The following is a 24,537-nucleotide window of genomic DNA, read 5'->3' as shown; positions in this document are numbered from 1 at the left end:
TTAAGTAAACCTATGGTAAGAACATATATATTATATGAAAATTAACGTTTAATATTAATTGTTTTTTAATGCTTTGTTATTAAAAGAATCTATATTACAAAAACATAATATCTTGGATAGAGAATCTCAAAGTAAGTTCCATTTAAAGAAATGAAATCCACCCTTAAGGGTAGAAAAAAAAATTAGGCGTCGACTGAAGAACCTCCTCCTTATTTCGTCAGTTGAAAAGAAACGTTTGAGCCTGAGAGAAATACTTGAAATTTTTCATGAGAAGAAGTGTAAGTGACGAGAGGAATTGCGTCAAATATTTAGGTACCAATTTTCGAGTCGATAAAAAAGCAGTACAGCCCTTGCCGGCCTGTTAACGTCATATCGTTAGGTCTTGTAAGTGCCCCTCGGCTCGACAAAGGATCCGACCCGGATCAAAATAGCGGGATGAAAGCGAAAGGTAAGCCAACCTTGCGTGCTATTGGAAAATTTGCTTTGGAATATTTGAAGGTTTCTTTTTACCTACCTGTGTACCTATGAATTTGTGTGTTGGAAACAGGAATGTAGGTTTGAATCCCAACTAGTAACAAATTCGCAATTAGTGTCAAGACTTCAGAAAAGCTTGATCTTTTGAATCGTCAAACCTTAGCTTCTAAAGGCTGTTTTAAGCCAGAGTGATAGCGATAATATATACGGCATCGGCATGGACATCGAGGCAGCAATGTGCTGTAAATGAAGCTTAATTACTCTGCCACGCATCGCGGTTCGAAATGCTATTATTATTATTTGATTAAAAAAAGTGAATGAATGTTGGAAAGTTAATGAAATAATATTATATACTTAATCTTTACTGTTTAAGTAACGAGCTTAAAAAATAAACAGGTATTTTTGGATTCGCAACTTATGTTTTTTAAATTGTAAGTACTTTTATTACTTTGGTGAAATGGTGAGTATGGGAATTCTGCCACGAAGGTGGTTTACATTTTACCAGCAGAGTGCCAAAGTTCGAGCGTTCATCTAACAAACGCCACAGTGTACTACAAAATAGAACAATCTACGTTATTTATTACACAGTTTTATCATGCGAGCTCCCGCGGGACACATTCGGCTCATTGTTGTTCTCGTGTAAATGCTTCAGCCTACAACTAATGCCTGTTTTTAGGTACGAAATAATAAAATTTAGCCGCAATGGCCTAGTGGTTACAGTGCGAAAATTATTGTGAAAGGGACTTTTGTTTATTACCGGGATTCGTGCAAGTAGTTAAATATGTATATGCAATCATTCCCGGACAAGCAATTTTGGTGTTTTCTGATGGTTGAGTTTTAGATGGTTGAGATAGTATTTAATATACTATCTCTATCTCTGATCTGTCGATACGTTTTTCAGCAACGTTGAAAAAAGATTACACATTTCTCGACAGATAACAGATTATTTAGAATTTTCATTTTTGATGTCATTTTGTCCAGTTTTAAATTGCGCATGCTGAAGTCCGTTCCTTAGCATGTTGTGATGCATGTGTGCTTAACATTTTGAGCCATGTGAATTTTTTCAAAAATTAGTTTTGCTTTTAGTTGAACTAAAAGTAAAACTAGTTTAAAAAAATTACATTTGATATAGTCTTCTAGGAAACTTGTGATTTTCCATTAGCAGAATTTTCATGCGCAGCGACGCATTGTCACATGAGTTATTAGTGTTTAGTGTAGGTATTTAGTGAAGATCACTGAGTAAGCGAATCACCCCACTGGTGATCGTTAACATTTTGTACCCTAAAAAGTGCAAAAAGCACAGGTTATGGACTCACCCGTGTTAGGCGCCGTGTAAAGGTGATGCCTGGGCGCGGGCGTGGGCGCCAGGAGCCCGTGTAGCAGCGCCCTGCTGAGCGAGCCCCGCGCGCCCAGCGACAGCGCCGTGGGCTCTCCATCCACTGCAACAAACAGACACCGAATATTAGTCAATCTATTTATTCATTTTATAATATAATATTTTTATACTACATTTTTAATTATATAATATTTTAATACTATAAAAATGTATATTTTTTGATTTATAGACTTGGCTGCAATCAGATCTGCTGGCATGTGATGATGCAGCGTAAGTTCTTAGAAATAGCAAGCAAACGAGCAGGTGGGTCACCTGATGTTAAGTGATTACCGCCACCCATGAACATTTATAGCATCAGAGGGATCGGTTGAAAATGAAGAAATAAGTAAGTAGGTATTTCAGGATTTTCCGAAATTCTATCCTCAAGCGATTTTCAGAACTTCCACACAAGCAATGCAGGGGTGAAGCTAGTTTATAATTTATGGAATGGGATGGAGTTTCTTTAAATTTATGAAAGAAATTCTATTGCTGTCCGTATATTTTACTCTAAAAAAAAGTATCATTTCCATAGGACATGAATATTAATTGTAAGTAAACGCAAAACAAGGCATACAGATTAACGGGGAACAACAACGAGTTTAAATCCTGAGTGAGAAATTTTCCACATCATCCGATCCGATGTGGATTTCGGATGAAAACCGAAAATCGTATGGATTGTACCATTAATTTTGTTTTGAACAATTTAGCGCTAATCTTTTAAACATAAGTGCGTAAAAGGCAAGTAGATATTAAAGTAGAAAATATGTTTATACTCATCATCGTCATTTCAATATCAAAAAGAAAAGATCGTGAGGAAACATGTATGCCTGAGTTCTTCAAAATGTTCTCAAAGGTGTGTGAAACTCTACCAATCTGCACTTGGCCAGGATAGTGACTCTTATGCTACGTCTGTGACTCTACTACAGAATCTACTTGGAATGCAAATTTCACTGAGAAGAGCCGGCAAGAAACTCAGCAGTTGCTATTTTCAAATCCTAAAAGGTAACAATATATAACGATACACTACACTATTTTATTTATTTATTTTTATTTTTCATGTACTAAAATAGTAGTTACAAAGTCGTAATAAATTATGTTAAGTACTTAATATAATTAGAGACAAGCATTTCCAATGTACATTGTCTCTAAACAGAGATTTCTTCCATCTTCCAGTTCAAGGTTGTGAAAAAAGTGCATTAATACGTGGAATAGGTCTTATGGTACTAGAATTATGAACCCCATTTTGTGGGTAACTGAAAGCTCAGCCGATTGCTTTCACGCAACTTCGTATCGGATTATGTAAAAACGCTGTAACAAATTGCGAAGCAAACAAACGAATGCGTTCCTCAAATACTTGCTGAGATAAATTACGTGAAATGACCCAACTGCAATAACTAGACGCGCAATAGCTCAAAGATAGAGGCGTGAAATACGAAACGGTAGCTAGTACGAAGCTGGGCTTCTACGCAGCATCGTAGCTCGTAGCAGAGTTCTTTTGACTATTAAGATGTATAGACCGCACTTTGACTTCGCTCAGACTTAAGACACTGTTAAAACGAGACAGCGTTATACCGCTGGCATAAATCTGTCTCGTTTGAACTGAAACTTAGGTCTAAGCATAGTCAAAGTGCGCTCTTTAGATTTCAACCTGAGAGTAAGTCTCTCAGGTTTTCTAAGGGCTGTTTAAAATCAAGCATTGGATCATTCTGGCTGTCCAGCGCAGAAATGCAGCTAGTATTTTGGCACCATTCCACGTGGGCATGGATCGTACAGTAATGTATGGTCTAATTGAGTTGTCGTTTCGACAAACTCCCAATTTATACCATTTCGCTGCAACATATAGATCTCACGATAGAGAGGTTCACAATCTTTCACATTTTACAATCTCACGAGATAGATTCTGTTAGATTACAATCTAACGGTATTTACAATGTCACGGTGACGTATACAATATATATACATACATACTTAAAAAAATAGTAGATAAAATATGTATAATAACTTAGGTAAAGATTAAGATAGGTTTTTGGGAATGATTTACTTTTAGAACACGAAATATGATGTCTAAGTGAAATTCTAGGAAAAGTAATATGATACAAAAATAAATTGTTTGTCTGTCCTCTGGGGATTATATTCTAGATTTACTCGATTACAATATTTGATCCTGCCGAACTACTTAATATTTTTGATACCGAGAATAATTTTATCACAGTTATAGAATACAGGCACTAGCTATGAACGAATTTTTGGAAATTGTACCCTTGAGATTCAAGATTCAAGATTTTTAATTTGCAGAAACATTTTTTACAATGAGATGTTATTACAAATTATTCAGTAAAGATTGAAAGTTTACGTGAAAGTCCGTGATTTCTTAAGTTATTTCGAGGATTAATAGGTCCATGGTTATATCCTTGAAAATTGGTATTTACAAGTAGGCTTTATTTAGGTTGAAATGAAGAAAATACATGATTCAAGAATTTTGGAAATTCCACTTTCTCCCCGTTTTTAAAAAATTCACTCGAGTGAAGTCGGGCGGGCTGGCTAGCCCCTTAATAAACCTCCGCTCAGAAGCGCTTTAGTGTGAGCGCGCCCTTATACTCAAGGAGGTAGGTACACCGTAAGTCGATGATAAGGTACATTTCTAAATCATTTAGCGAAGAGTCTCCCAGTCTCCAAAAATTACATAATAATAATCAATATCAATATACGTCTTCCATATAACTTATACACCGAGATATAAATGTTTTACTAGATGCGGCTTCATAGTAACAACATGTTCCAAGTTCCAACGAACATCGGTGTTCGCACTCCTGTTAATATTGTAACCCGCTTTAGACGCAGCTGCAGTCCGTTTTTACGAATATAGGCAAGTTAGAAGTTAGAACAGACTATAGGTACTGAACCTATAACTAAGCTATTGTATCTGCAATCGTGCAAATAAATTGTTTGTAAAGCTACTGTACCTACTCAATTATATAAAGTGAATAATAATTTGGAGTTGTCGCGCAAGTTTAATTATTTTTACAAACAGACTGCGTATTATTTTTAAAAACCTCGGAGGGAATTCGGATATTGGCTTACGCACTAATCCAATCTCTGATCCAAATCCAAGCTATTCAGTGGACATCTTTGACATATCTACGTCATTTATGTCTGATTTGAATCATCCGAGATATTTTCACGGATATCGTATTAGAACTCGGATGACGGAGTGTGTAAGCTACCACATAAATAGTTCTATGACTTCTTCGGAGTGTATTTTCACGGATTCGGATCAGATGAGTGTGTAACCGATATACAGCGGATTATGACTGACAGGAATGCGGGAACACCTATGTTCGCTGGACTTGGAACATATGGAAGGCGCCCCATCTAGTGGGTCATTTATATCGCTGATCAATATACATCTTCCATATAGGTTATACATTGATATTATGTTAGCAGACGCTTCCGCGACCTTGAGGCCTCCCCCCTGGCCACCTGTTGTTCCTTACTCTGCGCATGCTTGCCGCAAGAGGGAGAGGCACGCTCCCACTCTCCCTTTCGGTGGTCGAAATGTCTAGACGGTATGTGAACTGTTAACGGAGTGGGACGTGGCTGTCTGCAATTGCTGTCTATGTTGGTTTATTTGTTACCTCGGAACACCTAATCAGATCGTTACATTTTTACAGCAATCACCGAGTTTCTTGCTGGTTTTTAGGGTTCCGCATCTCAAAAGGAAAAAACCTTATCACTATAATGTCTGTCTGTCTGTCTGTCTTGTCTGTCACAAAACCTACAGGGTACTTCCCGTTGACCAAGAATCATATGGCAAGTAGGTAGATCTTATAGAACACATGAAGGAGAAAATCTGTCTTATAGTAAAAGTTAAAGGAAAAAGTCCGAAAACCGTGACTTTGTGGTTACATCACAAACAGACAGACAACAAAGTGATCCTATAAGGGTTCCGTTTTTCCTTTTGAAGTACGGAATCCTAAAAAATTAAAATGTGGTCCTGAACAAATAATTAGTATTTTCAATTTTCAAAGTAAGATTACTATACCAAGTGGGGTATCATATCAAAGGGTTTTACCTTACATTATAAAACAGATTTTCATTTATTTTTATGCATAATAGTTTTTTGGGATGTAACCACAATTTCATGGTTTTCGGATTTTTTTCCTTTACTTTTACTATAAGACATACCTATACCTACTTGCCAAATTTCATGATTCTAGGTTAACGGGAACGGTTAACCCTATAGGTTTTCTTGACAGACACAACGGACAGACAACGAAGTGATCCTATATCAATTAGCCTGTTTGCGTCCACTGCTGGACATAGGCACAGGACATAGCGGTCCTATAAGGGTTCCTTTTTTTCCTTTTAAGGAACGGAACCCCTAAAATGCTTAAAAATGAGGAAATTCATGCTCGGGTTAGACTGGTCGAAATGTCTAGACTGTAGACGGCATGTGAACTGTTTAACGGGCTGGGAGGTGGTCGTGCGATACGATATGAACACTATGCAAATGATGACGACCGGTTTGTTGTGGCGTGATGCACGCGAAGCTTTGACTTTTCACTGTTGATAACGTCAAATGTTGATAAAGTTTATTTATTTATTTAGAAATGTAATAACCATAACATTACTAAGAATAATCAGGAGGCATTTCAAAGCAAAGGGCGATCTTATCACTAAAGTGAACCCATACTGAAGAATTTATAGAAGTGTAAGACGGGGAATCGCAATGCAACCATTCAGGCCATTTTCAAATTTTTATTAGGTATTTTTTTGGTAAAACGCTAATAGAAAATTACACATTCCGTGAAAATTTCAGTTCTGTACCTATTACGGGTTATAAGATGCACCCCTCTGACAGACAGATAGATGGATGGATGGACGGACGGATAGCGGCGGTTTAGTAATAGGTTCCGTTGACACCTGTCGGGTCGGGAACTCTAAAAAGTAAATAATGTAAAGATTTTCAGTCACGTTTCCAGACACCTACGTGAATTGAACACTGTCACTCTTTCAATAATACCCGACAGTGAAACCTTTCACCGAGCAATAAACGGACTCAAGCCCTAAGCGTTTATGCCCCAGACGCTTTTTTCTCGATGTCTAAAGTTTCCGAACGGCCGGAGACGTCGTTTCGTAAATGTTCAGACAATTTTCAGCTCACAATTTCAGCTACTAGCACTTTGACAGCCCTTTTTGGGCTCGATTGAAGTTTTTTTGGTACTTACAAATGGCTGTAGGAGAAAAGTTTTGATCTTCTTAAGAGACTTTCATTACATTAGATGCCTATTGCTTTTACTTAGTTTGATGTTATAGTGCTATTCTAAGAACGGATAACTGTTCTAAGTCTCCATAGGTCAACGGTTAAGGAGCAGACTGAATTCGCAAAGGTCGGCGGTTCAAACCCCACCACATACACTGGTAAAGTGACAACGTAGTTTGATATAAAAGAGAGCTAACCTGGAAGCTGGACCTATATTGAAACACTGAATCGCTTGGCGGTACGTTTTTAGGGTTCCCTACCTCAAAAGGAAAAACGAAACCCTTATAGGATCCTTTGTTGTATGTCCGTCTGTCTGTCTGTCAACAAAACCTGTAGGGTACTTCCCGTTGACCAAGAATCATGAAAGGCAGATAGGTAGGTCTTATAGCATAAGTAAAGAAAAAAACCCGAAAACCGTGCTTTTGTGATTCCATCACAAAAACATTAAAATGTGTTCATGAGAAATATTTAGTATAGTATTTTCAATTTTTAAAGTAAGATAAGTATATCAACGGGTATCATAATTATGAAAGGGGTTTATGTGTACAGTCTAAAACAGATTTTTATTTATTTTTATGCATAATAGTTTTTGATTTTTCGTGCAAAATGTCAAAAAATACCCGAGTACGGAACCCACAAGACAAAACTATGAGTCTGATTATAGTTAGATTGCTTACAAACTAGGAGTTTAGTTTCCGTTCGTATACGCAATTGAAAAACCTCTAATCACTAAAAGAAACCTTTTAAACTGCATTTTTTCCAATGGAGAACAAAATCAGTAAAACAAAATGGATCTCTCGTAAGCCAGTTGATTAGACTACGGCTAAGCTCAGCTAAAAGCAGAAAGCTGTTAGCGTCTGCATTATGCAGGACATAGGAAGGCGATGCAGACGGGGTCGACGGCCCTCCACGGAATTATTCCCTCTTCCCTTCCGAAGCTGCACTCACTGAAAATTGAGTGCATAATTCTGAACAGCGCTCCTTTGTTTTCTATTTTCTTTCAGCTGAGCTTTATCGTTTCACTACGAACAGTTTCTAAGCTAGGTTTACAAAAATAACATAGATTGGAATTGAATTCTTGATAACTCATAACAGAAGGAGTTCTAATCAAGAATATTATAACGTGATTGAGATGAGGATGGCTTTAAGCAAGTATGTGAAATCCAAACTAGGCGAGCATCGGACGACATCCAAAGTTAATAGTGACGTTGTGAGTGTATTCTCGTGAAGTTCCGGCCAAAAAAAAAAAACAAGAAAGCGAGTAGATCGCTACTGCCCATGACAGCTCGAACTTCATCTCTCACAGCACTGCAGTCCCATCTGCCCAAGACTCACGCAACTAAGTCGAAATATCGGCAGATAAGAAACACCAAATCAATCAGGGTATGTAAGTACCCGTTATCAAACTAATATTATAAAGGCGAAAGTTTGTGTGTATGTGTGTGTATGTTTGTTACACCTTCACGCAAAAACTACTAGACGGATTTGGCTGAAATTTGGAATGGAGATAGATAATATCCTGGATTAGCACATAGGCTACTTTTGATTCCGGAAAATTAAAGAGTTCCCACGGGATTTCGAAAAACCTAAACCTAACATCCGTTAGCTCAATTTTTTTCGTATAAACTACCTATAGCCTATGTCACCCGGACCTTAACCACGAATTAACTGATAACTCAATCATCAAACATACATACATACACACATACATATATACATACATAGACTGCTAAAATCACAACCCTTCCTTTTGGCTTTGCCGCAGTCGGGTAAAAAGTATTTAGTAACAGGCTACAGTAAATCCGTCAAGCCGTCCTTTTTTCACCAAGATATAGGGTTTGTAGAATCAGAGCTTGTAAGTAGAGTGATTTGTTATTTATAGTCAAGAACATTTAAGAGCTATATTACTTTGGACTTGAGATAGGTCCCATGGCCAGCACAAATCTAAGCTCAGCTAGGGGCTTGGCTCTACTAGAGATCTCATAACTTTTTAACAGTGAAAACATTATGAACTTGTGAGTCTTGGCTACCTTTTTACATGAAATGTTTTTGGTGGGATAATAATTTACCATTATCGATTTAGTAGGCTTCTGAAAGGCTGACATTTGGCCCGTGGGCTGCGTGGCGGCAGGAAGTGACGGAAGTCTGACACGGGGCCGGATGCCCTGAATTCAGCGCGTATCGATCTAGCGGCGCCTCAGGCCTACCTAGCTGCCTACTTTGTGCTTATCGGTACTATATTGTTATATAATTTTTTCGCACTGCGCGAATACTAACTTTTATTTTATTTTAATTATATAGACTAGCGCTTGGCTGCAATCAGACTCGCTAGCAAGTGATGATGCAGCCTAAGATGGAGCGCGCTTGCCTGGAAGTTGCCTATTCACTCTTGACTTGAAGGTACCCATATTATAGGTGGAATGGAAAACTGATGCTATATTTATTTATACATGTACAATACTTCAAAACTGAAACATTTCAAAGACGACTCGTTTTTACTAGAGAGATTTTGGAAGTCCTAAAATTTTAAGGAAAAATAAATTTTTATACAGTTACGTACGTCCACGCGGATGGTATCGCGGGAATTAGCTAGTAGCTATAAATAAATACATACATAATAATCTATAAATAGAAAATAAAGATAAATAGCTAATAATAAGTAGGTATTAACTTTCAAACGGCTGAACCGATTTTCTTGGATTATAGCTAAGAACACTCTCGCTCAAGCCACCTTTCAAACAAAAAAACTTAATTAAAATCCGTTCATTAGTTTAGGAGCTACGATGCCACAAACAGATACACACGTCAAACTTATAACACCCCTCTTTATGGGTCGGGGGTTAAAAAGCATCATGTCGTAAATAGAGTTTGTTTTTCGTTAAATTAAACATCATGAGTAATAACAATTTAATTGATCATTATTTGTTCGGAATAGTATACGTGTACAAGACAAAGCCATTAGGTAGCGTTCGCGACAGGTCGAGATGGCAATCAGGGTGAGGACTCCCCGCACACCCGCATAGCCCCCGCGTCGACGCGGGACGTCCCGCCGCCTCATACTCCGTTTGCCGACTCGATCTGTCGCGTACTAATAAATAGAATATCTTTTGAGTTTAAAACAAGCCTTCTTAACATCTGTAACAACAACGAATTCATGCCACAACATCTGTAACAACAGCAAATTAGTTATTTACGGAGAAGGGAAACTAAATTCTAAACAAGTTTAATAAGGTTGTACCATCTACCTACCAAAGATAACGCTTCAAAGTAAATTAACTAGCATAACCGCGGGCAAAGGCCCCCGAGGGGCATAAAGGCTACCTAGACTGTAATCCGACTGAGGGGTACTAACCCCCCCAAACTACTATTACTTTCCTGTTCGCCTGAAATATTAACTAACTTGCATAACTTATGTGGGTTTTACCCCCCAGGGTGGGCAGGTGAATGCACTCCACCCCACTATAAAAGGGGGGTAGGGTTACAGAATATGCTTGGTGCAGGTCTGTTATTTTAGCGAGTGAAATACTACGTCTATTTTGTTGTTGAACAAAAGTTCAACGTACATTTCGCTTTTACTCAGGGTACTTTTGTTTTCCGTGAAAGTAAAATGCAATGTAACTTTTTTTTGCTTTCTGTTTCAGGGCTTTGTTTTTAGTAGTGATCGTAATATGGAGGAGGAGTGTTTTTAGTTAAGTTTCTTTGTAGTTATGTAAAATGGATAAGGAGGATATTTATTAGACGCTTTTTTACACGATTGCCCAAGAAGGAGTGTAATGTTTTCAGGGTTCATTGTGTCTATATGTTTTCTCCACTATAACTTCTAAATGCCTGAACAGAACTATCATTTTATAAATATAAGTTTTATTTCCTTATAAATTCTCGGCCAAGCGTATCGAAGTCGCAAAAAATTTATGAGCCAACCGCATCGAATGTGTATTTTCGAAAAATAAATCCCTCTTGGCTTAATTATTATATCCTTTAGTATTAAAATATCGTGAAATATGTCAACAACACGTCTTTGTGTTGCAACATTAAAAATATCACTCTCGAAATACCTACAAAAAATGCAGTCATTTTTAAATACAATAACGGCCAACAAACTTCCAATACAAGTTAGCCCTCGACTGCGATCTCACCTGGTGGTAAGTGATGATGCAGTCTAATATGGAAGCGGGTTATAAGTTGGTAGAGTTATGGCAGTTTTTATTAAACCCATACTCTTTATAGGTCTGTATCTATGAGGAATTGTACAGGATCGCTAAATCGCTTGGCGGCATGGCTCTACGGGTAAGTTGGTAACTAGTCACGGCTGAAGCCTCCCACCAGACCAGAGACAATTTAGAAATTATAAATTCCTAAATTACCCCTGTCGGAAATCGAACCCGGCACCTCCCCCTAAAAAGGCCCTAGCGCTTACCACTGTGTCAGGGAGGTTGTCAAAGGATTTCATTTCGAAAGAGTTATTTTTATTATTTTGTACTTCTTGGAGATGTTTTACGAAAGCAGATTATGTACTTTAAGTCGTATAACTAGCTTGTATCTGTTCCTAAAAATTAACTCTACATAACTGAGAACTCTTTGAATGAAAAAAAAAATACTAAAAAAGAAACCCAGTTATATACAAATCTTCAAAACTTCCGTGCTAAAAAAGTGTCTCAGCCAGGGACAAACCTTTTAATAAGATTAAAAAAAAATTGTCAACATTTTTCATATCGGCGATTTTTTTATATTTGTGTAGGTTTAGGGATAGGTACATAAACTTAGAAACAATATGATCCTTCTGGTGCAATCGGGTAAAAATAACAGACCCTTATTCGCATATTACGAGTATAATATTATGGATGGCATCTTCACTATACAAAACCAATGGAATCTAGCCACAAATACCTAATATAATACCTATTAGTGTTAGGTATATGAACCGGACCAGTTTTCAATGTGACCCGCCGTGTTGAGGAAGCCAGTCAGGATAATGGTGTAGGCATCGCGTCATAGCGACTGACATCATCTTTTGGTGCGAGAGATGAACTGATAGCGGCTATCATTAGTATTTAAAAGGATATTAAGAGCGGTGATCGCCACTGATCGCCCAGTGGTTAAGACATCTGCCTATTCGGGGGGTCGGGGGTTCGATCCTAACCTAACTTTCTAACCTAACCTAACTTTATAACCTTTTCAAAGTAATGTGCACAAGTGAGCCGGCGATGGTTTGATGATGATGATGATGATGATGAAAAGGATTTCGATCAGTACTAGAAAAGTTATGGGTATATCGACCAATTTTCCATACTTAAGTGTTGAGAATACCTGCGTAAATATTATTACATCGACGAAAAATCGGCTGAATACGCTCGCAATGTTTTTTAAGATAACTAGGTATGACACATTTACTGAAATTCCGTCGCGTATTTTCAGAATTTCAACGGTATGTCAAAGTGAATAAATCTGAGTATAGGTAATGACTCGACTCCACTCTCCTCTGTCTATCTTATCGATAGAGATAAACATGAGGGAAGTCCTAAATAAGAGATAAATATGAGGTATATAATACTCTGGGCAGCAAATTCCTATCCATTTTTGTTTAGAATATACCTATAAATAAAATATACTTATATTTATAAAGTTTGGGAAAGCGGATGCCGGAAGAGCATTCCACATCTCACTCAGCGATGCGAATTAGAAACGAGGAAGCGAACCGTATATTCCTGGAATGTCAATTACGTAAGGGTTGGAAACCATTTCGGAATCATTTGGGTTTAATAAGAGAATCCGTTGGTTAGGTTAATATAATTGTTATTTAAGTGAGTTAAATAGGTATTTGAGTATCGTGGTTCTTTAGATGAGACAATGTTTAAAAACTTAAAAATTCGTTTGAAAATATTAACTATTTAACGGTCGAAATAATTGATCGCCCTAATCTATCGATATGTACCTACGTTATTTAGCTACGTTGTTATTTGTCTATGGCGTTTTTACAAATATGCAACTATATTTGAAAACAAACGATCAAGAGAAATAATGCTAAAGTAAGGATTAAATGTCATTATTTTGAAAAAATTAAGAGCGTTTCTAGCTGACCTAATAAGTTTGGTTAAATAAGAGATTTTCAGACCGAAACCTAGGTACCTATAACCACAGTTCACTCTGGTATAGGTAACTCAATCTACTTAGATAAAACTTCAAGAGATCGAAAAAGGGTTGTATAATGCATACATTTCGATAAAGTCGACTCGTCATATTTGCTCTATGAGTCGTGTCGAAATTGTCGTGTCTTTATCAAATTGTATGCACTATAAAAATGGTTTGAGTTAAAAAAAAATATGAGCGAACGTGATTGTGATTGCAATGTTGACTCATAGTTCAGCGTCGAGACGCCTTGCGGTCTGAAGATACGTTTACTACTAGACGGCATTTGGGAGATGAATGTTATATCGGAGATAAGTTATGTGCGATAGTAGTAATTTACGACTGGATACTCAGGCTCTTCTTAGAGAGTTCCTTAAATAAATAATGACGTGTGGACCGTTCGAAAGAAGGCTTTCGCTAAAGCAGACTAGTCTTTTTTTTATTATTCAGATACAAGTTAGCCTTTGACCGCAATCTCACCTGGTGGTAAATGATGATGCAGTCTAAGATGGAAGCGGGCTAACCTGAAAGGGGTACTTATGCCAGTTTTTATACCGCTTTGGTTTCTACACGGCATCGTACCAGAACGCTAGACTGCTTGGCGGCACGACTTTGCCGGTAGGGTGGTACTCGTAGCTAATCACGACTAAACCCTCCCACCAGACCAGACCAGAGATTTAGAAATTATAAAATTCCAAAACCCTACCGGGAATCGAACCCGGGACCTCCCACTAATAGGTACGACCACAGCGCTTACCAGCTACTAAAATGATCTACCAAGATGTTATTAAACAAGTATTAATGTGTTATAAAAAAAAAATACATGACTGCTCTGTCGTAGATATTAAATTTTTTCAAGAAATTATCGCCAGTCAGACTTGGGATAATGTAACAATTTTAACGATACCCCATACATTCAGTTCAAGTATTTAGAAGTTATAGTAGAATAAAAAAACTCGCATACATACATACATCCATGGACCTTGAAAACATTAGGTACACTCTTTTTCTAGGACAGTCGTGTAAAAAGAAGGCAATTGGCACCTGTATTTTATAATACTTACACTTTTGTTATCATGCACCATGACTAGCTAGATTTTAATCTCATTTCATCTAATGTGTTACTTTTGCCCCCGCTAGGTCAAAAGGTGTTAAGATACATCAATATATGTACAATTTGTATGTATGTAATTGACCACTGTTAGCGATCAATTACATACATACCCAATAGTATCTATAGAAGGAAAAAGTTCGTTTTCATAAGATTTAGAACTATTGATGAGGTAAAGTATGGTGGCTTTATGACTCTGTATCATGTGAATACGGAGTATAAAGGAGTTTAAAGGGCACTTTAGTATGGAAACCATGGCGGCGGGCACAAGAGAAATTAATAGTAGGTATTTATTCAAATACAGCTCTGATCTAGACTGATATTATAGGTCACGTTGTTGTTGGTCATGGGAATCACGAAGAAAATCAAATAATTTTTGGACCGTGAAAGAAAAACCTATCGATGTATAATATTTTCAATGTTTAATAACTGCGATTCGAGTTTGCCCCATCGATTTTGTATCAAATATTCATCTATACAGAAAGGTTATAATATTATCTTTGATTTAAAACTATTTTGGTTCATGTCCGCAAAACGGGTCAATTATTATGCCCAATATCTTTAAATCCAGATTTTTCTTCGATTTTCTTTGATTTTTCGTATCGTTTGACCCGAAAGGTAGGGTCCGTTTTCCTGATAAGTCACTTTTTCTTTGCTCGGTCTATTTTTATGATTTCCTAAGAATTTGTCTAGACAATATTATTATGTGATCATTACTGAGCGTAAAAAAATCAATATTGTCGATAGAGCAATTCGCACTTGTAATAACAAACAGTTTAAAAGGAAGTTGGTCTCGATTATAGCTCCAAAGAAATTAGCACTTTATTTTATCAGTGCTAGATTACATTTTTGAATAGTAATCCCGTTCGGGAAATCTTATGAGATGGATGACGTCAAAGTCTAACATCCGGGAAGCTACTGCTATTTCAAACTGACGAGACCAGGGCTTGGACCCCGATTTCTAAGACGATTAATGGGTTTAGAGTTCATAATACACTGGTTATTGCCAGTCATAATTATATAAGTATCCATATTAAGTGCCGACAATGATTGAATGTATTATTTATATCATACATATGTTTTTAGTATACATGTATTATTGTTTTTTCTACATGACAATAGACTATCATATATACATACGTTGTAATTTGTAACCGTTTAGTAAATTCTAATTAATTTTACGAGTGTTTATTAATTTACGTAACAAAATAAATACTGTGTTATGTTATTATTTATATTAGCTAAGTTACGTAAAGAAAAACAAATATATTTGTATTATGTGGAATCCAGATATGTAATGATGTCTACGACTTCGTCCGCTTGGGAACTCTTTGATTTTCCGCTATAAAAGTAACTTATATAATTATTATACTTAATATAGGTATATAAGTAATTTCGATTAATTCTTTGCGACTTGGTACTATTCAACATTAGCTTCTCCTTTCAGCAAAGGTTGCCTGGTAGCTTCTTCTGTGTTGTGTTCCTTTATATGTGTTTTTGTGTACAACAAAGACTTCTACCTATCTATCTATCTATCTATAATATATCCTTCCGCAGGGTACAAGCTATCTCTGTACCTACCAAACGCGAAAATTGGTTAAACGGATGGGCCGTAAAAAGCTAGCAGACAGACAGACACGCTTTCGCATTTATAATACTTACATGTTATTATATAGTATGGATTTTAGTCATAGCACCTACCAACTAAATTCTTTACACGGGTTATTATTTTTCTGTACAACATCATTCTTTTTTTTTTGTAAAATATGTTGGCAGCGGAATGTTTGCGTCACCATTTCTAAATCCCTGTGGTCACCTTCAGGCGCCAAGTGTTTGAGATCCCTATCGGTATTGTTTACGTTTGTAATAACCCCAGTCTTTGGCGGATTTCAAAAATAAATCGCGAACAGCGAGAGTTTGCTTTCCGCGCCACAAATAGAACGGGCACCTGTGGAGTTTCTGACTTTTCTTTCAAGTGCGGAAAAGTTGGAAATTGATTTCTTAGTAAGAAAATACAATTTATAACATACGTATAGGTAGACGGATTACAAAAGGGATATTTCCACTTAAATAGATATAAATAAAAATAAGTACGTTTTTTGACTTAATAGCTTATACTGCAATCATCCTGGAACGGTTTACGAGTAGGTATATCAACTTACAGATGGGGTTGATATTAAACCCGTTTATTCTTTATTCAAATAATACACACAGTTTTTGATTGTCAATTATTGAATTTGACAGATAAATAATTGACGTAGTGATAATTACGTAAACTTAAAACTAAAGCTACGAGGATTCCAAACGCAGGGTTTGAGAAGCCCACAAAAACTCAGCCGGGTGAGATTTTAATTATAGCATAATGTAGACCTAAATTAGTTAACAGAAATTCTACCCAAGGAAGACAAATCAGGCAAGCTAGTAGAAACTATAATAAGAACAAGTGTAAATTAAAAATTTATAACACCCCCGACGATCCAAAGTATTTGAGTTTTCCAAAACATCATTTTCAAATAAATAATTATGTATTTAGGCAACGTCCATCTTGACAGCTTGACATTTGTCAATTGACATAATATTATGAACCTAACGGTTATCTAACCTTCTTTTCTACAAGAAAACTAGAAAAGAGCTGATAACTCTTAAACGGCTGAACCAATTTTTTTAGATTATAGCTAAGAACACTCTCGATCAAGCCACCTTTCAAACAAAAAAAACTAAATTAAAATCGGTTCATTCGTTTAGGCGCTACGATGCCACAGACAGATACACAGTTACACAGATACACACGTCAAACTTATAACACCCCTCTTTTTGTAATAAAAATAATTTTAAAAAATAGTATTGAAATAATCACTAGTTCACAGCTGGTGTGCAGAACGCTTCAAGATGGCGGCGGAAAAGCGCGGGTACTTTCCCCGCGGGAAACGAAAGAAAGTCGCTGCGAAATGGAAACCGATGCGATCACGTTGATAACACGTTTATCTGACTCGCACAATTATAACTGCAGTGGCGAGCTGAATTCCGAGCTAGCAGATTATAGATACTAGATACCTACCTATAGTTATTGCGTTTCCGTTCACTATTTTGCTTTTAAAATCATAACTATACTGAGATAAGTAAATCTATACTTCCATACTTATAATTATTATTAACTAGCTGATGCCCGCAGCTTCGCCCGCGTGGATTGGTCAGATCCCCTGCAGCATCAGGATTGAGGAGTTGGACTCCAAATTCTTTATGAAACAATGTTGCGAAGTTCCTCTATCGATTAAAAAAGAAATGACGCAAATCGGTTCAGAAATCTCGGAGATTTCGGTGTACATAGGTAGAAAAATACAACTCCCTTTTTGAAAGTCGGTTAAAAAAGAAGCCTATGTTACTCCCTGGTCAATTCTCTACTTGTCTGTGAAAACTCCGTCAAAATCGGTCCAGCCGTTCCGAAGATTAGCCTTTTCAAACAGACAGACAGACAGACAGACAGACAGACAGACAGACAGACAAAAATTTTAAAAACGTGTGATTCAGTGTTGGTATCGTTCAAATAACCATATGAGCTTAATATGAGGTAGTAATTTCGAAATTACAGACAGACACTCCAATTTTATTTATTAGTATGGATGCGAATGTGTATCCGTCTAATAGCTTTTCACGGCCCATCTGTTTAACCGTTTTTGACGGGTAAAGAGATACTTTGTATCTCTGGCTACTTTTCACCCCGGAAAATCAAATAGTTCCCGCAGAATCAAAAAAAACTAAGACCATGCGGGTAAAATAGCAGTCGAAAAATATACTATTTTTATATCGTTACAGAAAATAGGTCAAATAAACCATCACAGATTCCATGAACACATCAAATTGGATTGGCAAACAGTGACTTTAGTAACCAATGTACACTAGGTACTTATTTGGTGTGTATTGAATGCGCACAGTAGCCGGATAAACAATGATTTGACACGGCCTTTCCACTCGTGAGTCACGGTTGCGCAACCTCTGCTCACCGTTTTGTGTTAACAAACAACCTATTTTCATTAGCATAACAGAGTTCATCATTTTGCTTATGAGTTGATGAGCGATACAAAAGTTTACTTAAGGGTTAGCGCATAGCTGAGTAGATTCCTGCAGTAGTGGAGTGGTGTGGGAGAGCTCAGTGATTCGTCAACTAGTGACCCCTACCACAGTTTCCTATCCCAGAAGCCTACTCAGTTATCATTTGACACGGCCTTTCCACTCGTGAGTCATGGTTACGCAACCTCTGCTCACCGTTTTGTGTTAACAAACAACCTATTTTTTTAACTTAACCGACTTTATAATTTTGTTTATAGTGGAGTTGATGAGCGATACAAAAAGTTTAATAATAAATAATTAGTTTTGATTTATAGGATTAGCGAGCAAATGAGCAGACGAGTTAAATGACGCTAAGAAATTAAATTGCTTTTGACTTATTAAAATAAAAAACTTGACATAATAATTATTGTAAAAAACAAAACATCAATACATAGAAGACAGAACGCATTTAATTTTTTTATTCCGACACAAGTTAGCCCTTGACTGTAATCTCACCTGGTGGGTAAGTTATGATGCAGTCTAAGATGGAAGCGGGCTATCTTGGAAGGGGTATGGCAGTTTTCTTAAAACCGTACCTATGTTCGTTTTTTACTCCGCATTGTACCACGGCTTTTACATCCTATTAAATCTTGATCAAATCAAAATTATTTAAAATGTTAGTAACACAGCCACAAAGATTAAACAAGTGGCGATCGAATGTCGATTAAGTTCTATTAGACTTTTAAAAAAATCTAATTAAATAAAGCTACCCTGAAACAAACTTATCTTTAATTATTTTATTTTAACATACTTTTTCGACTACTTCTATTTACTAAGAGAAAATCGTTAAGTATAGAATGTCCGTAGTGCGATGCGGCCGCGTTGAAATAGATCTGGTAGTGGTATCGTGCGCGTGCGCCGCTAACTGGGTCAGCGGCGAAGGGCGCTGCGTCTCCGCACCCACTCACCCAGTGCTGGTATATCCGGGTGAGCAGTACCATTATGGCATAAACGCAATCACTGCATACATTTTTTATAAGTTTTTAGAGGTTTTTAGGCTTTCATAACAGCTTTGAATGGAATCAATCGGTATCCTCATATTATTATGATACTTTGCTGATTGTTCATTTGACTTTTTCGGTTTGAGGTAAAGCGCTGAAAACATCGAATACTAGATACTGTTGCAGAAAAATTCAGGTTTCTAGTTTAACGCCACAAAAAGATATGACCCTTGAATACCTTCAAAGCGTATTTGCTTACTACAAGCCTCAATTACTACTCATCCTCCATGATCATCTATTTTAAACCTATAGGGTACTACCCGACAACCTATGCTCATCCGTTATGCTTGTCAGCTTTATAGTAAAGTTGTCTAGGCATCTTCTATGCAAGTGTTTTTCACTTTAGGTAGATAATAATCACTCATTGTGATTTCAGTTAAATGATTATTGTATTTAAAGGTATTTATAGACTGTAAAACTACTGTTTGTAGAGAATAAAGATCGCTACCTATGAAAGAAAATGAAGGTTATATATTTGTTCCTCGAATTATGTTTACTAAATTCAATTCCTAATAAAAAAAGTCAACTGATCATAAATTTTACGATCTAACTAAAACATACTAAAATGTTGTTCGCTAGATTTATTCACAGATAATCTTTATTTATTAGATCTAGACACCATAGATCTTCTTAACAAAAACGAATAGACCACACAGACTGAATGAAAAATGATAGATAGAGCTCTCAAGAAACATGCCTATAAAGTTAACCAGTTTTGTGCATGTTATTACATACAGGGGGTGCACTGCGGAAATATACAAGTAATAAATAATAAAGTAAATTGACAGATTTAAATGTATTGCTATCCTTTTCATAACGCTCCCTGCGGAAAAGGATAGCCTTAGATTTAGATCTGCCAATTTAGTCTAACAGAATAAACCACGTTTTGCCTCCATATTTTTACCCTTGCTTGTTTCAGCCATGACAAATTCCAAAAAAAAAACACTACGCGGAAATCAGCTTTATTGTATTGAAATCGACTGCATCATATTTCATGATGGATGAACATTCATTTTGAGTCTGTCTTTATTCCTTTTGTCTGTGTGAATAAAAAAAAAGACGCGAAGACCAGTCAAAACACAGTGAACATTAACATACCAGAGACAATTCTAGATTTCGCAAGCTATTGTCTATTAGTCATGTCCTAAAAGCTGAGTTTCGTACGGTTGCATTATTTTTTCTCACCTTGGGACAGAGCGGGTCGGCAGCCTACGTGCAGCCTCGGACAAACTCTAATGCTTCTCATGGCCAACAGTCAACAACTTTATAACGACGAAAATAACGCTTTGGAATTTCAAGCCATATAACCAAGCCCTTAAAGTAGTATTTTCCATGACAAATAAATCTAAATATTGTCAGCCGAATCGTAGACATGCCTTCGGTTATATTTTTTGTCAGTGGCTGATTAGAACAGACAGTTTGTTTTGTCATCAAGAACGAAAAAAAACGAATAACACAGTATAAAATATTATATAGGTCAAGTAATCTATTTTTATTTTCTTACCCGTAATACAACGGTATTTTTCATAAAATTTTGAATAATTTTCAGTTTTAATGAAAGTTATAGTTTTACAGATTGTTATGATCTAACAATGTTTTGGTGACATTATTATTACATGACATTTTAAAAAATGGGAGAAGGTAATCTTTACAGGATTCATGTGTGTATGTGTGTTTCCTTATTTCACCGTAACTTCTAAATGCCTGAACAGATTTCGGTGTATAGGGTATCGTTAGCATCCTTACATCATCCAGAGTAACAATAATTTTTTTGAAAATAATAATAATTGATATGGCACAATTATAGTCGTGTTTTTTATTTGAATTACAACTCGTTTTACGGTATTTACGGTATTCCGGTACGGTACGGTATTTACGGTTTTACGGTATTTAGTTTAAAATAGATTAGTTTATAGCTGATGCTGTGTTACTTAATAAAATAATTTGAATGAATGTGAACTCGCCATCATAGTTTACAGAGGATGGCTATCTATATATGTAATTAATGTAAGCAATTTAATGTTCTGAAATATAAAGAAAAGAAATAAAAGGCCACAACTACTGACTACTTGGTGGTTGCTATTCTTCAGAATTTTAATTTGTTTTCGGTCAAATACTAGTCATTTTTCCTCAATAGTGACGTGAAACAAGGTCACCAACGTAATTGTATTAATAACCGAATCTTCGTAGTTTATCGCGCATTGCATTACGTTTGATAAGCTACCAGCGATAAGCTATCGCGATACGATACTCGTAGGAAACGAGAAATCGGGGCAAGGATGTGTCTGGCTTAGATATTGTTTGTTTGTTATACTCGAATGTCCGCCTACACGTGGAATCGTTGCGACACCACTTTAATTCCTCTTTGGCCTTATTTTTGGAAACTATCGTTATATTTTTAGACGCTAAGTACTTAATTGTTTTCTTGATTTGTTATTATTATTATTTACACTAAGTACAATATTATAAAGAGGTAAAGTTTGTATGGTTTGGATTTTACTTTTAGGGGTAATAATCGGAAATAAAGATCTACATCTGCAAATTCTTTCATTGATAGAGAGCCGTTCCGGTTCACTGCTTTAACGAAATTTGGTACTGAGATAGCTGGCATCCCAGGTAGGAACATAGTCCCGGAAAGAGTTCCCAAAGGATTTTAAATACCTAAGTCCACCTGGACAAAGTCGCAGGGTTAGCTTACATCCCAGGAATGGGTATAGGTTATTCTTTATTCCAGAAAAACAAAGAGGAAAACCAAAACTGTAACCATGTGGACGAAGTCGCGGACATCAAAATTGCATTGACAGTAAAAATTGAAAACGCTTCAAAAAAATTGCTATTTACTTTTAGTCAACAATTATAATCTAAAACTTTTGACGTCTTAATATCGGTACAATACAATACAATAAAGTAGTGTCGGTAAAAAAATCGATAAAAAACCGACAACCGGAAAATCGGAAAACGTGTCAACGAGATCGAAGCCGCGCGTCACTGTCGGTCGGCCATGTTGGGTGCAACGCGCGAAAGTGAGTTTTCGCGCGAGCCGAGCGGTGCATCGCGGCTCCCTTGACCTGGTTGTACGATACCTCCCCCCGCCCGCCCGCCCCGCCTCGCCCCCCGCGCTCGCCCCGACCGTAAACAGATCTTTGCTAGCTGAACTAGCTGTGCGTAGTAACTACAGTTTAGTTTGTATGTGTATCATTTTAATAGTATGCGAATGTTCGTGGGCTGGAACAAGATAATACCTAATTTTAGTACACTCGTTTTATTTTGACTTTGCCAGTTGCAAGATCTTTTGTACCGGCAAAGTTAACAAATGTCAATATTAGTGCAAAACGAATTAAAGGGTTTATAGGCCAGATAAGTAGCCCTAAAGTGGCTTACAAGAGATCTGTTTTTCCATAGAAATACAGTAGGTATTTTACTGAGATATTAAGTAATGCCTAGTTTAGTATTGATAGGCGATTACTCGTGGCTCGGCGAATATCCTCCTTATTTCTCAACCCTTTCTTATTTAGGAAAATCCGGAGCAAAATCTCAGTAGATTCCTCCTATATCAATGAGCTTTCTAGGTCTGGGCGGAGCTTTCTTTTTACGTAGGTACTTCGGACTAACTGATATTTCTTTCAGTTAGTCCTGAAGATAATACTTCTCGCTCTACAGACACCGACGCGGTATCAGGCTAGTCAAGATAACGACGTGATAAGTTCATTTTTTTTGCGGGTTGTGCCACACATGACACAGTTTATTCCGGCGCCTCTTCTGCTTGAGATCTTTTGACTTATGCTCAAGTAGGTATTAGAGGCGTTGGGATAAACTAACCTAGGTATAACTGGGAATGTGAGGCAGTTTTCAAAAATAAACGTTTTCCTTTCTTCCTATTTATGCATTTATTTATTGTATCGTTAAATTACACTACTAAAAAATGTTATACGAAAAATGTTCTGGACGTTACCACCTTGTGTTAAGGCAATCGGATACCACGACGAAATCCGGTGCCCACTTGCGAGAGATTGGCCAACGTTTCCGCCTTTGCGTTCCTTAGCGGTTACCGGTTTTCTGCGGTTTACACTGGTAATACATACCTAATTTTATGAGTAGATACTCGTATACTAGCTATCGGGCTGTATCGAATTCTTAACTATATCAAGTACTACCTGATGCCCGCGTAGATATAGGTTTTTTTAAAAATACCGTAGGAACTCTTTAATATTCAGAGATAAAAAGTAGCCTATGTATTAATTCAGGTTAAAATCTATCTTCCTTCTCAATTTCAGCCAAATCCATCAAGTAGTTTTTGCGTGAAAGAGTAACAAACATACACACACACATACCTACCCACAAACTTTCGCCTTTATAATATTAGTGTGATGTAATAGTATGACTATGAAAAAACCACTGTGTAAAACAATTTTCTAGTTCTAAATATAAATAGACAAATATTTTAAAATTCTCTATGAAAATTTTGACGCTTATTAAACAAGAATTTTCCTGCAAGCAGTGCGGTCAAGGTTAGGTAAGCTCCTTCGTTGGGTTCGCGTTATTTATGTCGTATCGTCTACTTATTATTTTTCACTGCTCAGATAAAAGTTCTAATAAATAAATTAATTAATTAATAAAAAAAAATTGTTTGGTAAAACATACTCTTTCTATTTCTAAAAAATCTAGATGAAATTAATTATTGATTGTTAAGTTGTTTTCCAAATATTTAAACAGATAATCATGATAAGGATAAAGCAATAAACAATCAAAACCGGCAGTCTGGTAATTAGTTAACGCAATTCGCTCCAATTTCATCAATGCTGATAATACTGTTTCGTAAAATCGATTGTAGTCCCTGAAATTTCCAGTCTAATGTTTACCACTATGTATCAGTTTTTTTCCGATACGCAACAGTTCAAAAAAAGGTGTGTAATGTTTTCAGGGTTTATGTATGTATGTGAGTTTCTTTATTCCACCACAACCTTTAAATGCCTGAACAGATTTGGATGTATGGGATATCGTTATTTACATCATCCCGTGTAAAACAGGGATATAAACTTAAAAAAGAAATTCAATATGGCGGCAGTATGATGGCGTTTTA

At 36.6% G+C, this 24,537-nt stretch overlaps 1 protein-coding gene and 1 long non-coding RNA gene across 6 annotated transcripts in view; one reads left to right on the top strand and one right to left on the bottom strand.

Annotated features, from left to right (window-relative positions):
- LOC123864263 (ecdysone-induced protein 74EF) overlaps positions 1–24,537 on the bottom strand; it is a 278,255-nt gene that overhangs the window by 59,894 nt on the left and 193,824 nt on the right. For all 5 annotated transcript variants that reach the window (XM_045904567.1, XM_045904569.1, XM_045904568.1 and 2 more), the window contains one exon: positions 1,791–1,913. In XM_045904567.1, the coding sequence (XP_045760523.1) occupies positions 1,791–1,913 (123 nt within the window). The remainder of the gene's footprint in view (positions 1–1,790; positions 1,914–24,537) is intronic.
- On the top strand, positions 1,616–8,410 carry LOC123864279. The gene is made up of 2 exons (XR_006795744.1): positions 1,616–1,672; positions 8,343–8,410. It is a non-coding gene; the product is annotated as an uncharacterized LOC123864279 (long non-coding RNA).

This window comes from Maniola jurtina, chromosome 4, assembly GCF_905333055.1.
Source record: "Maniola jurtina chromosome 4, ilManJurt1.1, whole genome shotgun sequence".
Taxonomy (NCBI): domain Eukaryota; kingdom Metazoa; phylum Arthropoda; class Insecta; order Lepidoptera; family Nymphalidae; genus Maniola; species Maniola jurtina.
This window is presented reverse-complemented; position numbering and strand designations above follow the sequence as displayed.